The following is a 20,809-nucleotide window of genomic DNA, read 5'->3' as shown; positions in this document are numbered from 1 at the left end:
TTGATCTGAACTGAAACTAAGGCAGCCTCCAGAACCTCCCCGAGAAACCTGCTCCCAGAGAGAACCATCATATAATTTAGAAAAAAAGAACACCCCACTCTGCCTTCTTTGCCAGATCCTCTTCTAAATTTCACACTCTAATTCTTCTAGGAGACTCGGTCCTAGACTCTCTTCACTTCCTGCTGCATACTTGGTGATTTCATCAACTCCCAAGGAAAGATAGGGAAAGGATAGGTAATGCAGGGCTTTGAATACTGAACAGGGTTTCATATTTGATCCTGGAAGTGATAAAGAACCTCACAGTTTACTGAATTAAAGGAGTGATATGATCAGAATTAAGCTTTATAAAGGAAAATTACTTTGCCTGTTGAATGGAGACTGGACTGGAGTGGGGAGAGAATTGAGATAAGCAGTCTCACCCCAAGGGCTATTGTAAGAGTTTAAGGCTGAGGAGGTGAGAATTTGCTCTGGGGTGATGGCAGTGCCAAAAGAAAAGAGGGGATTTATTCAAAAGAGGTTACAAAGGTGAAATCAATAGGCTTTGGAAGCAGATCAGATAGAAATGGGACTGTGGGGGGGAGGTGGATAATGGTGACACTATTGGGGAGAATTGGAGGATGATGGAAGGGGGGGGAAGTTTAGGAGGAAAGATAAAGTTTTGGACATACTGGGTTTAAAATGTCTGACATCCAGTTCCAGATATGTAATAGGCAGTTAGAGATACCAGATTGGCTATCAGCAGAGAGATCAGAGCTGGATAAAAGAATTTGAGAATCACCAACATATAAATGATAACTGAATCTATGGAGCTGATGAGATCATAAAGTGAAATAATATAGATGCAGGATAGAAAAAGCTACAAGGCAGAAACCCTAGGGATACCCAGTTATCAGAATATCTGATTATCTAACTGAATATCTAGCAAAGGAGACAGAGAAGAAACAGGTAAGTAGGAAAAAAGCTAGGAGAGAGCAGTGTCCCACAAACCTGGAAAAAAAGAAGAGTGTCAAGGAAAAGGTGATTAAAGGCTTCAAAGGTCAATAGCATCAAAGGCTGGAAAGAGGTCATTGGATCTACCAATTAAGAGATCACTGGAGAGAACAGTTTCAGGTGAATGGGAAGGATGAAAGATGGATCATTGTGTGTGTAGTACAGCAAGTCTCTATGGATATATCAAGAAGGTATGAAGGGAAATAAGCAAAAAGATTAAAAAAGTGGGACTTAGCCAGGCTTATGAAGAGATTTAAATGGCTAGTAGAGCAGTTAATATATGATCCTAGAGATAATAGAGAACCACTGGTGTTTATTGATGTGGATGGGTGTTGATATGGTAAGACCTAAGCTTTGTTTTAGAATAATCACTTTTGTGTTTGTGCAGAGGATGAATTATAGGCAGCTAGGTCCACAGGGGATAGAGCACTAGGTTGGAATCAGGAAGATTCATCTTCATCATTGACCTCAGGCAATTATTAGCTGTGTGACCCTGGACAAGTCACTTAATCCTGTTGGCCTTAATATCCTCATCTGTAAAATGAGCCAAAGAAGGAAATAGTGAACTGCTCCAATATCTTTGCCAAGAAAACCCCAAATGGAGTCAAGGAGAGTTGGTCATAACTGAAAAAATAACTTAATAACAGAAAAAGGAATACATTAGTTGTAGCAAAAGACTGAAGACCAGGTAATAGTCTAGTTCAATAGCCCAAGTGAGAGGTGTGGAGGATACTGCCATCTTTCCAATCGCTGGGAGTCACAAACTAGGGGTCTTCTTTAACTTTTTACACACTCATCCTCCCCAATCAGTTAGTTACCAAATTTCATCTCCAAGATATCTATTATATCTATCTCCTTATCTCCACTCACCCCACAACCATCCTAGTTCAGACTTACAGCCCCTCTTGCCTGAATCATTATAATAATCTCATAACTGCCCTCCCCAATTTAGTTTCTAAGGCTAGAGAGAAGGATTGGGTGATCCAGTAGGAAGTTAGGGGTTTCTCATTGGGAGGGCTGACTTCCCTGGGGTATCCCCCACAGTTTGGTGTCAGATTCATCTGGATTAGAGAGAATCCCAAAGGAGAAGAAAAATCCTGTTTGCTTCACTCCAATTCCATATGTGCCAAAGCACAAATCTGACTGTGTCATTTCTCCTGCTCAAGAACATCAAAGGGTTCCCTGTCACCATTAGGATAAAATACGAATGCCTTTGACAATTAAAATCCTTTGGGACCTAGCATACTTTTGTAGAGTAATTACACATGGATCTCCCTCAAATCTTCTACACTCTAATCAGACTGGCCCACCTACATTTCCTCGTATACTGCATTCTATCTCTTGCCTTACAACTTTGCAGACTCCCCCACACCTGGAATGCTTTTACTTCTCCCCCTGTCTTTTATTATAATCCCTAATTCCCTTCAAGATTCACCTTAACTGCCATCTCTGACAAGAACTTTTTCTAATTTCCCCAGGTCTAGTCCCCATCTATTTATTTTGAATACATCCTGTGTATTTACTTGCATGTGAACCTGTTCTATCCCCTCAGTAGAATGTAAGCTCTCTGAGGTCAGGAACTCTCATTTTTGTATTTGTGTCCCAGTGATTGGGATACTTAAGTATTTTCTGACTAATTCCATTCACATTCCAGCCCTCATTGCCTTTCCTCTAGATTATTCACAAGACATCTAACTAGTCTGTTTGCCTCCAATCTCTTTCCTTGCCATCCTTCACATAGCTGCTAAAATAATCTTTCTAAAGTACAAGTCCAATGATATTACTCTACCACTCGAAATCTTTCTGTAACTTTCTAATACCTCAGGGATAAAATAAAGCTCTGTAGCCTAACATTTCAGGCTCATTTAAGACACTTCAGAATCTAGCTTTATCATCCACAACTTCCAGGCTTATCTCATTTTTTTTTTTTTTGAGGGAGGTGAAATTGGGGTAAGTGACTTATCCAGGATTGTACTTCTAATAAATAAGTCTCAGATTTGAACTCAAGTCTTCTGTCTCCAGGGTCAGTGCTCTATCTGATGCTCTCTAGCTGCCTCTTCTAGCCTGATTATTTCTTTGTTATTTCCATTCATATCCTTTATGCTCAGTCCAAACAGGACTAGGCAGCCAGGTAGCTTAGCAGATAGCATTCTAGGTCTGGGGATAATCAACCAGTAAACATTTTTCTAAAGAGCCTACTATGTTCCAGGCACTGTGTTGAGTGCTAGAAGTGTCTGGAAGACATGAGTTCAAATTTGACCCCAGACATTTACTAGCTGTGTGGCTCTGATCACACTTTACTGTTGTCTGCCTCAGTTTCCTCAAGTGTAAAATGGGGAGCATAATAGCAACACCTATTTATAAAGAGCTTAACTTTACAAGGCTTGACACATAGTAGGTACTTAAATGCTTATTCCCTTTATGGAATGATTCCCCCAAATTCACACAACTATTAAATGGTAGAATTGAGTCTTAGACTCACTATGCTACAATGCTTTCCTTTTAATTCCCAGTATAATGCTTTGCTCCTTGTCCTTTTCTACACTACTATGGCACTGGGGTCACTGGGGATCCTGAGCTTCCTCCCAGATGAGTCATCTCCTCTGTCACCCCAAAGGCCTCAACTATGAATTGATTTTAAGGGAGAGGGGTCATTGCAGACATTTAAGCCTCCTCACCAGTATAAAGGGTCCTCATTCATATCATTCCCTTCTCCCAAGTCCCTGTTGGACTCTGATTCTGACCAACCTGGGTAGGGGATCCTTCCATAGGTGACAATTTCTGTCAGCAGGATTCCAAAAGACCAGACATCTGATTTGATGGTAAATGTCCCATAGTTGATGGCCTCAGGAGCTGTCCACTTGATGGGAAATTTCGCTCCTGAAATGAAGAATTACCTGGGTCTATTGAATCCCACAGATTTCCTTCCCTATTCCTTCAATGGGATGGAAGGTTCTATTATTCATCCTTTTTCCCACCAGCAAGATGGAAGTTCCTTAGCTGTGGTTTTCCCACTACATACACTTACCCTCCCTAGCTGTGTATTCATTGTCTTCAATTAGCCTGGCTAGCCCAAAGTCGGCAATCTTACAGTTCAGTGAGTCCGATACTAGGATGTTGGCAGCCCTAAGGTCCCGGTGGATGTAGTTCCGCTCTTCAATGAAGGCCATGCCCTCAGCAATCTGAGGACACAGAAAGAGAAGGAAAAGGTCAGAGGTCTGGAGGCCCTTTCTTCCCTGACCCTTTCCCAAGGTCCATTCCCAAGTCATTTGACACCCTCCCTCCCCTACTCCCCTTCAAACTTATCCCAACCTCACCTGTGCAGCCATATCCAGCAATTTATGGATGGTTAGTTTGACCCCTGTTGAGGTTTTGAGGAAGTCTACCAGGCTCCCTGTGGATCAGAGTACTCAGCTGAGGATAGAATGGACCCTAACCCCCAAAGGGAAACTCTTCTGAGGGAAGAAACTTCAGTTTCTATCAGAAGTCTGAGCTATTACCACCTCCTCCACTCTGGTACTTCCCATAATTTCCTCCATCCCAGCTCAGAATCACCAAAGTACCCCCACATTAAGTCTAGTGTCTGAACTGGGTCTCAAGTACTTAATTCGTTAACTTGAGGCATAAGGAGTAGAGAGAAAGATTTCAGAAAAAGAGAGACGGAGGTGACATATGGAGATCTGGAATCCAGAGGAACCACTTTTAGGTAATGTCTTTGGGATGAGAAAAGGGATAGTATGTTTGGGCCTTTGTAAGCATAGGCACCTATTCCTTAGTGCTGCCCTTCAAAATCAGAATCTCATTTTAGAATGCAGATTATCAGAGCTAAAAAAAGTACCCCACAATATAGAATTTCAGCTTTGGAAAACACCTTAGAACAGAGAGTAAAGAATGTCAGTGCTAGAAAGGGTCTTGGAACACAGAATGTCCCTGTTAAAAAGGGGGAATTAAAAAGACAGAAAATCAACATTATGTATATGTATATTGGATTTAACATATATTTTAACATGTTTAATATATATTGAATTACCTGCCATCTAGGAGAGGGGGTGAGGGAGAAAAGAGAAAATAAAAAGCTTTAATTTAAAAAAAAAAAAAAGAAAAAGAAAATCAATATTAAAGGTGGAAAGGATCATAGAAAATAAGACAGAATCCCAGAACTGGGAGGGAACTTAGAAAACAGATGTCAAAGCCGGAAGCATTTTTAGCACGCAGAATGTCAGAGCTGGGAGGGGAAATCTTTGAACAAAGGACATAAAATATCATAATTGGGAAAGTCCTTGGAATACAGAATGTCAAAGCTGGAAATAATTTCAGAACATATAATATCAAGGACTGCTAGGTGGCGCCATAGTGCATAAATCACCAGGCTGTGATTAATAGTGAATAAAGATACTGAGTTCAAATACAGCATCAGACACTTAGTAGCAAGTTACTAATTCTGTTTGCCTCATTTTCCTCATCGTAAAATGACTTGGAAAGGGGACTAGCAAACCACTCCAGTATCTTTGCCTAGAATCCCCAAATGAGTGACTCTGGGCAAGTCACTTAACCTTGTCTGCCTCAGTTTCCTCATTTGTAAAATGACTTGGGGGAGGACATAGCGAATTGCTCCAGGATCTCTGATGAGAAAACCCCAAATGGGATCACTGAACATGACTTAAAAACAGCAATGTATAATATCAGAGCAGAGAGATTTTGGAATACAAAGAATGTCAGAGCTAGATAGGATATTATACGATCAGAGATGGGGGACCTTAGAGCACAGAGTACAGAATGTCAGAACTGAAAAAGGATTAGTCTACGGAAAATAGAACCTCAGAATTGTGAGAGATTTTGAAATACAGAATAAGGAGATAGAGGGATCTTGAAATATAGCATGTCAGAGCTGGAAAGAACCTTAGAGATTATCTAGGCTAACTGTCATTTTGCAGGTAGGGAAACTTTCAGAGCTGGAAAGGACATTAAAAATGTTGATTTGCTCATTGCCAAACAGAGCATCAGTGACTGAATTAAAACTAAAATGCAGGTCCCTTTCCAGTCCAGGACTCCTTTCACTTTCCCAAAGTACATTTTAGTTTATTAACCAGTTTACTAGTTGACTAGCTAATTTACTAGCCAGCCATTAGGATCTTCAGCCTTGGATCAGAAATTTTCTTTTTTCAAGTCAGATTCTTTTGCCAGTTATTGAGTAGAGGGAAGGGCAAGGTGTTCCTACTCCTCCCATTGGAAAGGGGAATAACCAGAGGACAGGAAGAGAACCCTTTGGGTTTGGGCCAAGGTCTGAGTGGGGCCCGAGGCCCCAGCCTGGTGTTGCTGACCAAGATTCTGTGGCTATGTTTGGGTCTGTGTATCATGCTCTGTGACCTCCTCCCTTTCTACATGTCTCTGTTTTCCCTTCTGCCCCAGAGTAAAAAAACTCTTTGGAGAACCTATAACCGTAGTTCCCCCAAAATGATTTGTCCCTGCCCCCCATCCCTCCACCATTTCTCTGTAGGCTCTGGCCTGGTCTGACTGTTTACCCCCGAGGGATTTTAGTGGGTTCCTCAGCTTCTCGGCACCAAAAATAATCAGTACTTGCTAGGGATGTTGCAGAGAAGATTCCAGTTTAGTTCTGGGTTAGCCTAGATACCCTGCAGGATCCCTTCTGTCTCTGAGATTCTATGACTTTGATTGTGGGGCTCCAGATTGCTTCTGTTCCCTTGGGGAGGGGAGGCTGAGGTCTCTGGGGCAGGGTGGGAGCTCTGTGGGAGCTGTGACACTGGGCAAGGGGGCAGCGCCAGGGTGCTAGAGGGACACCCACCATTCTCCATGTATTCGGTGATGATGTAGATGGGCTCCTGCGTGACTACCGCATAAAGGCGTACCAGCCGCTGGTGCTGCAGCTGTTTCATCAGGTTGGCCTCTGCCAGGAAGGCGTCCGGGGACATGCTGCCCGCTTTCAGGCTTTTCACTGCCACCTTAGTGTGCCCATTGTAGTACCCTGTGGGAGGGGAGAAGTGACTCCCGGGCGCCCGCTCGAGGCGGCGGCAGGGAGCGCAAAGGCTGGCTCATCCTAGTGCCTGCATGGCCATGAGTTGTGGGGGAAGGAGGAGAAGGATCATAGGTCCCTCTTCTTCCTCCGGGAGCTATTTCTTGATGCAGGCCCTAGCAACAGGTAAGCTAAGGTACCAGTGGTTCCATCTATAAATACTCTGCGAATCCCTGTCATGGGTCTGGTCACTCCTCCCAGACCTCTCTCTGTGGGCTAGCCCTCACTTACCCATCCAGACCTCCCCAAACTGGCCGCCTCCCAGCCTCTCCACCAGCTTCAGCGTCTCTCGGGGAACCTCCCACTCATCTTCCCACCAGGGCTTCTGTGGCTTTTGGGTCTGGCAGGGTCGGCTCAGTCGAGTGCATAGCCCATCTGGGACTTCTGTGGACTCAAAGAGAGGATTGGGTGAGGGGAAACCTTGGTCACACAACACCTCCCCTCACCAAGGGGATGGGGAATCAGGGTGAGGACTGCGGAAAAACCTCTGCCCTTGTTTGTCATGGGATAATGACTCCAAAGGAGGTTAGATGGTGAGAGGTTTGGGGGAATTCAGAGGGGCCTTTAGCTAGAGCTGGGAGTCTAGGGGATTTGAGGTTTTATAGGAACTGAAAGATTGGGAGTAGAGGTATTGTGATATTTGCAGAGGCTAGATGATAGGCATTTTGTGGGGGCTCTATAATTAGGAACTTGGGATAAAGACCCTGCCTTGGTAAGGTTAGGGAAGCTGAGGATGCATTGGAGATTTGAAACTGAAGGCAAGGAGTTTGGGGAAGGGGTTCTGGACAAGTTGGGTATGTGGAACTGAGGGATTGTGTAGGTTGGGACTGGAAAATGGAGGCTAAGTATCTAAAAGAGTTGGGAACTGGAGATTTTGGGCCTGAGGTCAGGACTCACTGGAGTAATGCTGGACCAGTTCCTGCAGATTAGGAAAGGTGATTCGGGGGGAAATGTAGAAGCCACCATTGTCCAGGTTGCGGATCTTGTAATGTTTCACCACTTCCCCCTGGCTCTGGTCAAAATCCCGCACAGACAGAGAGAAGGACCCTGAAAGGAATGGGAACAGTCAAGTTTAGGAAACATTCACATTCCTCCTCTCACCCCCAATGTCAAGCAGATTGCACAAAGCTGGAAGGCATGACTAACACACTAAATGATGGAGTCATAGTGCAAAATTTTATAGGCTGAAGCATTGGGTTAAATCTAGTCAGATGAAATTCAATTGAGATAAATTTAAAGTGTTTCCCTTGGGTCTAAAAAATTAATTTCACAAGCATAAGATGGAGGAAACATGATTAAACAACGGTTTGAAAAAGATCTGAGGGCTTTAGTAGACTTTAGTCAATGAGTCAACAATGTGATATGAAAACTGGAAAAGCTAATATGATCTTAGACTATATTTAGAGAATAAGGAGGAGGTTCTCTTTCTATATTCTACCCTCATTAGACCACATCTAAAGTAAAGTTTAGCTCTCAACATTACATATTAGGAAGAATATTAAAAATCTAGAGGGTGACTAATCAGGATTGTAATTGAGTCCATGATATATCTTGGATGAAGGAATTTGGTATATTTATCCTGGAGAAGACTCAGGAGGGACTTAAGGACTATGTTCAAATATACAAAGGACTATCATTTAGGGAAGGGATTTGATTTGTTCCTTTTGGCTTCAGAAGGCAGAAACAGGAATGATGAATAAAAGCTACAAAGAAAATAATTTAGGAAAACCTTCCTAAAAATTGTAGTTGTCCCAAAGTGAAATGGATTTAGGTGGCACAGTGGATAAAGTGCTAGACTTGGAGTCAGGAGGATTCATCTTGCTGATTTCAAATCTAGCCTCAGACACTTAGTAACTGTGTGTTAGTTAGCCTCAGACACTTAGTAACAGGGTCACACAGTTACCCTGAGCAAGTCATTTGACAGTTTGCCTCAGTTTCCTCATCTGTAAAATAAGTTGGAGAAGAAAATAGAAAAAACCACTCTATTATCTCTGCAAGAAAACTCCAACTGGGGTTATGGAGAGTTGTATGTGATTGAAAAATAACAAAAGTGAAATGGGCTCCATCTCTGGAGGTAGTGGATTTATCCTTTTTGGAAGTCTTCAAAAATAGGATGAAGGCTATGTTGAAGATATTATAATGAGGATTCTTTTCTATGTATGGGTTGATTAGATGTCCACTGAGGAACCTTCTGATTCTAAGATGTTGGTGTTCTGTAATTCAAGTCTGAACCCCATATCTCATATTTTTGATTCCTTGATCTCCTTTCTCTTCTGCTGAAGTCCCCTACCCTCCTCACCTGCAGTGGTCTCACTCTCTCTGATGAGGAAGGATCCATGGGTGTTCCCAGGGGCCAAAAGTTGTCTCTCAGCATCCTTCCGGCTCAGGTCCTTGAAAAACCAACTGTACCGAGACCCAGTCAAATCTTTCCCCCACAGTTCTCAAAAGTCTCCCCTCCCCCGCTAGGATCTCCCCATGTTTTCCCCTTTCTAACGGCCAAAGACTGTTATCATCTGGGTAATTTTGGGAGTGAGCTGGGAGTAGAAAACAGCCTGGTGTCAACTCCAATCAGCTGAAATCAAAGATTGGAGAGCCAAGCTGAGCCTGGGAAACTTTTTTCAGGGGAAATCCTGGTAGCCTACCCAAAGAAGTCCAACTTTGCTCTTGGACTCTTAGAGCTAAAAGGGATCTCAGAGATCATCTAATCCAAAATTTCTTTAATTGTGAGTCATAACTCCATATGGATCACATAATTGAATGTGGGGGTTGTGAAATTAGGACTTAATATCAGTAAATATTTGGGGTGTTTACCTCTTTTATTCACCTATATACCTAGTATTACGTAAAAATCTCTTGGATGAAAAGGGATCATGAGTGGAAAAAGTTTAAGAAGCCCTAATCTAATCCAACTCTTTTGTTTTAAAGAAGAGAAAATGTAAAGACCAAAGAAAAGGGACTTGTCCAAAGTCATCTAGTTGACACATATATAATCGAGGTCAAATTGTCTTCTTTATGGCGGGAGGGGGGGAGGGGGGAAGGGAGGGAAAAACTCGAAACTTTAAAAAATGTTAAAATTATTTTATCTGTAATTAGAGAAAATAAAATATTAAATTAAAATAAAAATTAAAATCTAGGTAGAAAAATGACAGATCTAAATCTAGCATTCATTCTAAGTAGTATGTAACATTCTTACAAAACAGCAGGGACTGTTTTGTTTTTGCCTTTGAAATTTTGGCTACAAAAAATTTACATTTACTATAAGAATACAACAAAAGAATCTATAGACCCACTAGTGGTGACTAGTCCATTTAAAGAGAAAAAAAAAGACTACTAATAAATAATTATTTGCAAAACAATGAAATCCCATTTTAAAGAGAGAAAAGTAGGAAAATTAAAATGCCATTTTAGCTAAAGTCCAAAGAGTATTTCTTATCAATGTAAAAACTGACAAGTAAATAAGTGATAGATACAGATAAACACCGTGGTAAAGGACAACTAATAACAGCTTTACATCCTCACATATCACTCATTTTCATATTGTTTTAAAGAGTCAATGAATCAAATAAGATAGTATCTTTTCACACTTGCTGGAAGAAGCACCCATTTCAGTGTTCTATATTATCTGTTTCACAAATACATTATTTTAAAACAACAAAAACCATTAATGGTGCTTTACCTGCCTTAAGCTCAAGGGAACATACTTTTGTCACAATATGGAGAAAAATACATTAAATTTCTAGCTACATTTAAAAGTCATAAGCCATAATAGCACTTGCTATCCTTAATTGCCTTTGAATTCTTAGGATCTTGCACAATTCCTGGCACCTGGTAGAAGTTTAATTGATTGGACTGAATTAAGTTAGAAGTTCTGGGGTTCTGGGCCATCTCGTGATTGCCAGCGTTTCCTCTTTATCTCTACTCTGGTTATCTAGTTATTTCTCTGCTTACTCATTTCCCTGGCCAATAAATCCTGGAAAAGTGGTCTAGTCAGAAAGGAGAGGGAGGGGAGCCAGATTTAATGATCTAATGATATCGAAATTGAGCAGAAGGTAATTGGGAACTAGGAAGGACACTGGGATTGGAGTCAGAGGTTCTGGGTTCAAATCTCACCCCAACATGACCTATTTAATTGTGAGCAAGTCGCTTAACTAACTCTGGGCCTCAGATTGTTTCTCTGTAAAAAGAAAAGGTTAGATTAGAAGAGCTTTAAGAAGACCCTTCTAGCTCTGTGATCCAGGGAGACAGAAAAATCGGGGCCAAGAAAATTATAGGATCTGGACTGGGGGCTCTGAGATCAGGGACAGTTTGGACAGGAGAAAGCCCTAGATCCAAAAGCTAAGGCCTGAGAAGTGCTAGTGGGAAGTGAGTGGATTGGCAGAGAGATCGAGAGCCTGACAGAGGGCTATGGATGCTCACAGTGTCTGTTTACCTCCAGTCTCCCTAGGTGACTCCATTTCTTCCCCATCCCTCCCCACCTGGTACTCACGGCTCAGGCTCCAGGCTGTTTGCTTTGGCCACGAAGTTGAAGGGAATATAGCCCTCTTGGCCAGTAGTCAAGGACTGTGCCTTCCACCATTCTCCATTCCTGTGGATGGAAGGGGCCCAACCAATTCTCACAGACTGTCCCAAGCACTGGGTACTAAGACCTGATTTCACCCCCAGCCTGGTCCCTGGGGGGATGGGGACCCAGGCTTCTGCCCTCTCTCTGCCTAGAGGAGTTAGGAAAGACTCACTGCTCCAAGATCTTCAGCTGCTCCCCCTTCTCAAAGCCCAAATCCCCATCATGGGAAGGCTTATAGCTGTGCAGGGCGATGACCAGGTTATCTGTGAAGGTCAAATCCACAGGTGAGGAACAGGGACAGAGATGGGCTTAACGCTAGATAGCTGGTGACAGTCAAAGGCAGATTAAGGGGCACTAGAAACTCCTGAGAGAAGAGGGGTAGGAAAAGGCATCCAAGAGCTGGACAAAGCCGGCCAGGTGACCCAAGATAGTAGACCGGAATCTGTCTGCCTCTGAATGAGATCCTCCTCCCTCCACACACTCAGGAGCTGTGGTACCTTGTAATGGAGACACAGGTGGGTTTAAACCCTCATAGGTGACCAAGGGATCCCGGATGTCAGAACCATTCCTCATTGGAAACTGGGAAATAGACAAGAAAGCAGGTAAGGCTTGGGGTGAGGATGGGGGGGAGTTTCTAGTCTCTGGCTCCCCACCCAACCTCCCTCCCCTACAAAAGAGCAGCCCAATCTGGGAATAAGGAGATCTGCGTTCTAGTTCCTGGCCTGCTATGGAATCTTGGGGAAAATCCTTTCTGTTTTCTGAGCTTCCATATCTTTTTCTGGAAAATGAGGGAATTTCCCGCTCTCCCCCGAGTGTCCCACAGACCCAGGACCCTCACCATGCTCTTGGCATCCAAAGGCACAATAGGATAATGGCAGCGTTCACACACGTCAATATTTTCCATCCAATCCTCTTCGAGGCTGGAGCTGCAGCTGCAGCCCATGGTGCCTGTGGGAGGATGGGGGAGAAAGGAGGGGGTAATGGGGACAGGGGGTGGGGAAGAGAGGGGTGGAAGGAGAGGGGAGAATGAGTCATATTTTCATGTCATTATTAAAGATTGCTACTTAATCATAGAGAGCCCAGGTTGCCCAGCTCCAGTACAAGAACTGGGCAAAGCCAGGAAGTGCCCTGGGCCTCCTGACCCATTTCATTTTTATGTCAGATCCCTCCTCCCCATACCCCTCCCCCTTGCCCAGGCTCTATCCTGGCACCTGGGACCAGCAAACTGCCATCAACACCTTTGCCATTCTTCTATTTCCTGCCATCCTCTTTTCTCCCCCAAGCTCCTTGGAGGTCTTGAGTTCCCAAGACCCTCTCCCCCTATTCCCTACAAAAGAGAGGATCCAAGGCATGGTAACTCCCATCTTAGGGAAGAATCCTGGAGCCAGTCCCACCCCCCCTTCAGATGAACTTTGGAGGATTTATTTAGGAGAGGGGGAGGGGTAGAAAGTAGAGCTAGGAAGCCTCCTTCCTGCACAGGTGGCCTTAGGGGTGGGGGCTGAAGGGAAGAGGCTGCTACAAACAGCTCTGAGATCACAGCCAACTTGGCTATGTCTCAGCTCTGCCATTTACTGGCCATATGACCCTAAGTAAGCCACTTGTCTCTAAACCTCATCTGTAAAATGGGGCTAAGGATATTTGTATTTGTATTTTTTAGAGATGTTAAGAGAAAGGGGTTTCTTAAAATTTTAAAATACTGTGGAAATAAGAGCTCAGTTTTCTTATCTGTAAAATGGGGCTAATGATATTTGCATTGGCGTTTTTTAGAGATGTTAAGAGAAAGGGGTTTTTAAAAAAATTTTTAAATACTGTGTAAATAGTAGCTCTTATAATTACCTAGGGGTGGTGGATCTAAAAAGTCATTCTAAACTACTAAATTTACAGAATCAGAAAGAAGGCAGGGGAAACTCCTTGGTCCTGAGAGCAGAGAATAATGGGAGCCCACCTGAGGCCAGAGGGAAAAGAAGCATCATTAAACTACAGAATTTCAGATCTCTGAAGTCCCTCTCAGCGTATCTACAAATCAGGAATTTCCTCTTTATAATATTCCAGAAGGAACAAATGGAGTTTTCCTTAAAATAGCATCTATCTAAAACCATTAGCAAGCAATGTCTGTAATGAGGATAAGCCAGAAGCTTTCCCAGTAAGATCAGGAGTGAAGCAAGGATACCCATCATCACCACTTTTATTCAATATTGTTCTAAAAAATGCTAGCTATAACAAGAAGAAAAAGTGAAGGAATTAGAATAGGCAACGAGGAAACAAAACTACTATTCTTTACTGATGGTATGATGTTGTATTTAGAAAATCAATTTTTAAAAACAGTTGAAATAACAAAGTGAGCAAAGTTGCAAGATATAAAATAAACTTGCACAGATCATCAGCATTTCTATATATTACCAACAAAGTCGAGCCGCAAGAGATAGAAAAAGAAATTCCATTCTAAATAAATATGGACAATATGAAATATGTGGGAGCTTAGCTGCCAAGACAAATCCAGGAACTATACGAACACAATTACAAAACACTTTTCACACAAAGTCAGATCTAAGCTATGGAAAAACATCTATTACTCATGGGTAGGCAAAGACAATATAATAAAAGCGACAATTGTACCCAAGTTAATTTACATACCATACCAACCAAACTACTAAAAATATTTTATAGAGGTAGAAAACATTAATCCGGAAGGACAAAATGTTAATAATATTATGGCAATTGTTGAAAAAGATGGGAAGGAACATGGCTTAGCAGTAGCAGATCTCAAAATATATTTACAAAGTAATAATCAACAAAACAATCTGGTACTAGCCAAGAAATATAATGGTGGATCATTGAAATAAATTAGATACACACTACATAGTAATAAATGATCATAGTAATTTAGGATTTGACAAACCAAAAGATCCAAGCTTTTGAGCTAAGAACTCGCCATTTGACAAAAATTGCGCAATTTGGCAGAAACTATAGATAAATCTCTCATACCATATTCCAAGATTAGGTCAAAATAAATACATGATTTAGACATAAAGAGGAATATCATACATAAGCAAATTAAGAGAACATGGAAAATTTTACCAGTCAAATCTATGAATAAGAGAAGAATTTATGATCAAATAAGACAGAGAAAATCTGATGATTCTGATCACATTAAACTAAAAAGTTCTTGTACAAACAAAACCAATGCTACCAAGATTAAAAGAAAAGCAGAAAACTAGGGGGGAAATTTGCAGCAAGTTTCTCTGATAAAGGTCTTATTTCTCAAATATATAGAGAATTAAGTCAAATTTATATGAATATATCTATCTAAAATCATCAGGAGGCATCATATGTAATGGGGATAAACTGGAACCATTCCCAATAAGATCAGGAGTGAAACAAGGTTGCCCACTATCTCCATTACTATTCAATATTGTATTAGAAATGCTAGCTTTGGCAACAAAAGATGAAAAAGATTAAAGGAATTAGAGTAGATAATGAGGAAACCAAATTATCACTCTTTGCTGATGATACGATGGTATACTTAGAGAACCCCAGAAAATCTACTAAAAAGCTATTAGAAATAATCCACAACTTTAGCAAAGTTGTAGGTACAAAATAAAGCTACATAAATCCTCAGCATTTTTATACATCACTAACAAAATCCAACAGCAAAGAAAAATTCCATTTAAAATAACTTCCCATAGTATAAAATATTTGAGTTATCTATCTGCCAAGGGAAAGTCAGGAACTATATGAGCAAAACTACAAAACACTTTCCACACAAATAAAGTCAGATCTAAACAACTGGAAAAATAGTAAGTGGTCTTGGATAGGTCAAGTGAATATAATAAAGATGACAATACTACCTAAACTAATCTATTTATTTAGTGCTATACCAATCAAACTCCCAAGAAACTATTTTACTGACTTAGAAAAAATAACAACAAAATTCATCTGGAAGAATAAAAGGTCAAAAATTTCAAGGAAACTATTGAAAAAAAAAATCAAATGAAGGTGGCCTAGCTGTACTTAATCTAAACCTATATAATAAAGCAGCAATCACCAAAGCCATTTGGTACTGGCTAAGAAATAGACTAGTTGATCAGTGGAATCGGTTAGGTTCAAAGGACAAAATAGTCAATAAATATAGCAATCTAGTATTTGACAAACTCAAAGACCCCAGCTTTTGGGATAAGAATTCATTATTTGACAAAAACTGCTGGGAAAATTGGAAACTAGTATGGCAGAAACTAGACATTAATCCACACTTAACATTGTACACCAAGATAAGGTAAAAATAGGTTCATGATCTAGACATAAAGAATGAGATTATAAATAAATTAGAAGAACATAGGATTGTTTACCTCTCAGACCTGTGGAGGAGGAAGGAATTTGTGACCAGGGAAGAACTAGAGATCATTATTGATCACAAAATAGATAATTTTGATTATATTAAGTTAAATTTTTGTACAAACAAAACTAATGCAGACAAGGTTAGAAGGGAAGCAATAAACTGGGAAAACATTTTTATATTTAAAGGTTCTGATAAAGGCCTAATTTGCAAAATATATGGAGAATTGACTCAAATTGATAAGAAATCAAGCCATGCTCCAATTGATAAATGGTCAAAGGATATGAATAGACAATTTTCAGATGAAGAAATTGAAACTATTTCTAGTCATATGAAAAGGTGCTCCAAATCACGATTGTTCAGAGAAATGCAAATTAAGACAACTCTGAGATACTACTACACACCTGTCAGATTGGCTAAGGTGACAGGAAAAAATAATGATGAATGTTGGAGGGGATGCGGGAAAACTGGGACACTGATGCATTGTTGGTGGAATTGTGAATGAATCCAACCATTTTGAGAACAATTTGGAACTATGCTCAAAAAGTTATCAGATTGTGCATACCCTTTGATCAAGCAGTGTTACTATTGGGCTTATATCCCAAAGAGATCTTAAAGAAGAGAAAGAGACCCATATGTACAAAAATGTTTGTGGCAGCCCTCTTTGTAATGGCCAGAAACTGGAAACTGAGTAGACAGCCATCAATTGGAGAATGGCTGAATAAATTGTGGTATATGAATGTTATGGAATATTATTGTTCTGTAAGAAATGACCAGCAGGATGAATACAGAGAGGCCTGGAGAGACTTACATAAATTGATGCTAAGTGAAATAAGCAGAACCAGGAGATCATTATACATGGCAACAACAAAATTATACCATGATCAATTCTGATGGAAGTAGCTCTCTTCAACAATGAGACAATTCAAACCAGTTTCAATTGTTCAGTAACAAAGAGAATCAGCTACACCCAGAGAGAAAACTATAGGAAATGAGGATGGACCGCAACATAGTATTTCCACTTTTTCTGTTATTATTTGCTTGTATTTTTGTTTTCCTTCTCGGGTTTTTTCTTTCTTTCTAGACCCGATTTTTCTTGTGCAGCAAGAAAACTGTATAAATATGTATACATATATTGGATTTAACACATACTTTAACATAGTTAACATGTATGGGACTATCTGCCATCTAGGAGAGGGAGTGGGTGGGAAGGAGAAGAAATGTTGGAACAGAAGGTTTTGCAAGGGTCATTGTTGAAAAATTACTCATGGATCATTATATACTTCAACAACAATACTAGATGATGACCAGTCCTGATGGATCAGGCCATCCTCAGCAACAAGATCAACCAAATCATTTCTAATGGAGCAGTAATGAACTGGAACTCTGGGAGATGACTAAAAACCATTACATTGAATTCCCAGTCCCTATATTTATGCACACCTGCATCTTTGATTTCCTTCACAAGCTAATTGTACAATAATTCAGAGTCTGATTCTTTTTGTACAGCAAAATAATGTTTTGGTCATGTATAACTTATTGTGTATCTAAGTTATATTTTAATATATTTAACATCTACTGGTCATCCTGCCATTTAGGGGAGGGGGTGGGGGGGGTAAGAGGTGAAAAATTGGAACAAGAGGTTTGGCAGTTGTTAATGCTGTAAAGTTACCCATGTATATATCCTGTAAATTAAAGGCTATTAAATTAAAAAAAAATAAATAAATAAACAAATGGAGATAGTTGAAAGATTAAAAAAAAAAAAAAAAGAAAAATTACTCATGCATATGTTTTGTAAATAAAAAGCTATAACAATAAAAACAAAGAAATAAAAAAAGTTTACATGAATATGAGTCATTTTTCATTTGATAAACTGTCAAAGAATATTACAGGCAGTTTTCAGAAGAAACCAAAGCTATCTATCATATAAAATGCTCTAAATCACTATTGATAAGAGAAATACAAATTAAACAACTTTGAGGTATTGTCTTAAACCTATTGGATTGATTAATATGACAGAAAAGGAAAATGACAAATGTTGGAAGGGGTGTGGAAGAATTTGAACACTAATGAATTATTGATGAAGTTGTGAACTGATCCAATCATTCTGGAGAGTGATTTGGAACTATGCCCAAAGTGCTATAAAACAGTGCAGACCCTTTGGCCCAACAATCCTACTACTACTTCTATTATCCTAAAGAGATCAAAGAAAAAGGAGAAGGACCTATATATACAAAAAATGGATAGCAGCTCTTTTTGTAGTGGCAAAGAATTAGAAATTGAGGAAATGCCCATAATTGGGGAATGTCTGAACAAGTGGTGATATATGATTGGGATGGAACACTATTGTGCTATGAGAAATGATAAGCCAGAAGTTTTCAGAAAAACTTGAGAAGACACATGAATGGATGCAGTGAAATGAGTAGAACTAGGAGAACAGTGGAAATATCAACAGCAATATTATACGGTGATCAACTGTGAATGGTAGCTATTCTCAGCAATACAATTATCTAAATCAATTCCAAAGGATTTATGGTGAAAATTGCTATCCACCTCAATTAAGAAAGAATTGATGGAGTTTAAATGCAGACCAAAAAATACTTTTTGGAGTTTATTATCCTTGTTTTATTTTTGGTTTTGATTTTTGTTTTCTTTTGCAACATGGCTAATATGAAAATGTTTTGCATAACTGCATATGTATCTATATCAAATGACTTGCCTTTTCAAAGAGGAGTGAGGGGAGAAAGAAAAAAAATATAGAACTCAAATTTTAAAAAAAATGTTAAAATGTTTTGTTTGTATGTAATTGATAAAATAAAAATTAAGTTAAAAAAATAACAAATAACATCCCAGACAAATGATCATTCAGCCTTCACTTGAAGACTGACAGTTTACAGTAAGCTCATTATTTCATCCAGCAGCCTCTCCCACTTTGGGAGAACTCTAGTTATCAGGCAGTTTTTCTTGAAAAGGAAGTTCAATCTGTCTTCCTCAAAACTACTCACATGCTATCCTTGCTCTACCCTTTAGGGTTAAACAGAACCAACCTTATCTCTTCCCTATAGCTAACCTTCAAACGATTGAGTAACTAGTCCTCCCCAACAACATCCTCCCCACCTTTTTCTATACACACATACATATACACATTCTCTCCCTTCCTCTCTCCTCCTTCTCCTCCTCACTCTTCTTTCTCCTCCTCCTCCTTCTCCTTTTCCTCCTCTTCTTACTCCTCTTACTACTACTACTACAGGATAACCATTCTGTTTTGTTTTTTGTTTTTTGGGAGAGGGAGGGGAAGATTGGAGGCAATCAGAGTTAACTGACTTTCCCAGGGTCACACAGCTAGTAAGTGTTTGAGTTACATTTGAATTTAGGTCCTCCAGACTCCAGAGCTGGGGCTCTAACTACTGTACTACCTAGCTGTCCCTCCATCCTGTTTTTCAATGGATCTTCCTATGATTGCTTACCCTCTTGAAGAAGTTCTTATCCCAATCTTGAAATTATTCCCCACAATTAAACCAAAAACTCCAAGACCAGGAGAGGGGACACTGCAGCCACTCTGCCCTCATTCTGGATTTTTTCCTTTTCTTAATGCATATTAAGATTACACAAACTTTTCTTGGAAGCCCTTTCACATTATGGAAAAGAAACGAACATTTATGTAGGGTTTACTGCATACCAGTGACTTTGCTTAATGCTTTGCAAATATTGTATTTGTATCTAAACAAGTCAGGGGAAGATCCATGGGTAAACAAAAAAATATTTATAGCAGCTCTTTCTGTGGTGTCAAAAACTTGGAAATTGAGAGGATGCCTATCAACTGAGGAATGGCTGGACAAATTGTCTTAAATGATTGTAATGGAATATTATTATGCTATAAGAAATGACGAGCAGATGGATTTCAGAAAAACCTGGAAAGACCTACATGAACTGATTCAAAGTAAAATGAGCGGAACCAGGGGAGCATTTATAAAGTAACAGCAATATTGTATAATGAACTGTGAATAACTGAGCTCTTTTTAGCAATACAAGGATCCAAGACAATTCTAAAATACTCATAATGAAAATGCTATCCACATCCAGAGGAAGAACTAATGGAATCTGGATGCAGATTGAAGCATACTATTTTTCACTTTTTTTTCTGCTGGTCTGCCTTTTTTCATAACATGACTAATATGGAAATATGTTTTGGATGATTGCACAAGTTTTTCAAGTTGCTTACCATCTCAGGGAGGGGAGAGGTGAAGGAGGGAGGGAGAATTTGGAATTCAAAATTTTAAAAATAATGTTAAAAAGTATCTTTGCAGGTAATTGGGGAAATTTTTTTAAACTAACATTAATAAATAAAAGCAAAAACATATATATCATTTGATCCTCACAATAGTCCTGAGAAGTAGGTAGTTCTTCTCTCCCCACCTCATTTTACAGCTGGGGAAACTGAAGTTAAGAGAGATTAACTGACTTGTCCAGATCCATACAGCTAATAAATGTCTGAGGGTGGATTTAAACTCAATCAGTTCTTCAGGCTAGTGCTTCATCCACTACTCCATTTAAGGCATCTACTAAAGCTTGAGTTTTAGTTTGCAATTCACTAAAATGCTGGGGGAAGGAGTGAGAAACCGAACCAACAGTAGAAGGGGTTGGAATCTGGCCTTTGCAGAGATCTGGAAAAAAAATTGGATTGGGTTGGGGGAATAAGACTGCAGGAAATTGAAGAGGAACAAAAAAGCAGCAAGCCCTGGATCTATGCTGAAGACTGACTATCTTTAAAAAAAAAAAAAAAAAATTGGAATCCTAGGATGTGGAAGCAAAATTCAGGGAGCCAATTCTAGGGTTCCATCCTTGGTGGGGGTTAAAAGATAGATCTTGTTACACCGTGGAGCCCTTGCCCCTA

At 40.0% G+C, this 20,809-nt stretch overlaps 1 protein-coding gene across 1 annotated transcript in view; it reads right to left on the bottom strand.

Annotated features, from left to right (window-relative positions):
- LCK (LCK proto-oncogene, Src family tyrosine kinase) overlaps positions 1-20,809 on the bottom strand; it is a 32,389-nt gene that overhangs the window by 3,953 nt on the left and 7,627 nt on the right. Inside the window, exons 2-12 of the mRNA XM_003765425.4 lie at positions 12,421-12,530; positions 12,080-12,161; positions 11,755-11,845; positions 11,508-11,606; positions 9,321-9,424; positions 7,919-8,068; positions 7,253-7,405; positions 6,794-6,973; positions 4,308-4,384; positions 4,019-4,172; positions 3,739-3,870 (exon numbers count right to left, since the gene is read on the bottom strand). Coding sequence (XP_003765473.1) covers positions 3,739-3,870; positions 4,019-4,172; positions 4,308-4,384; positions 6,794-6,973; positions 7,253-7,405; positions 7,919-8,068; positions 9,321-9,424; positions 11,508-11,606; positions 11,755-11,845; positions 12,080-12,161; positions 12,421-12,525 — 1,327 coding nt within the window. The 5' untranslated portion in view covers positions 12,526-12,530. The remainder of the gene's footprint in view (positions 1-3,738; positions 3,871-4,018; positions 4,173-4,307; positions 4,385-6,793; positions 6,974-7,252; positions 7,406-7,918; positions 8,069-9,320; positions 9,425-11,507; positions 11,607-11,754; positions 11,846-12,079; positions 12,162-12,420; positions 12,531-20,809) is intronic.

The sequence above is a fragment of the Sarcophilus harrisii genome, chromosome 3, assembly GCF_902635505.1.
Source record: "Sarcophilus harrisii chromosome 3, mSarHar1.11, whole genome shotgun sequence".
Taxonomy (NCBI): domain Eukaryota; kingdom Metazoa; phylum Chordata; class Mammalia; order Dasyuromorphia; family Dasyuridae; genus Sarcophilus; species Sarcophilus harrisii.
Note: the sequence above shows the minus strand (reverse complement) of the source record. Positions and strands in the feature narration are given on the sequence as shown.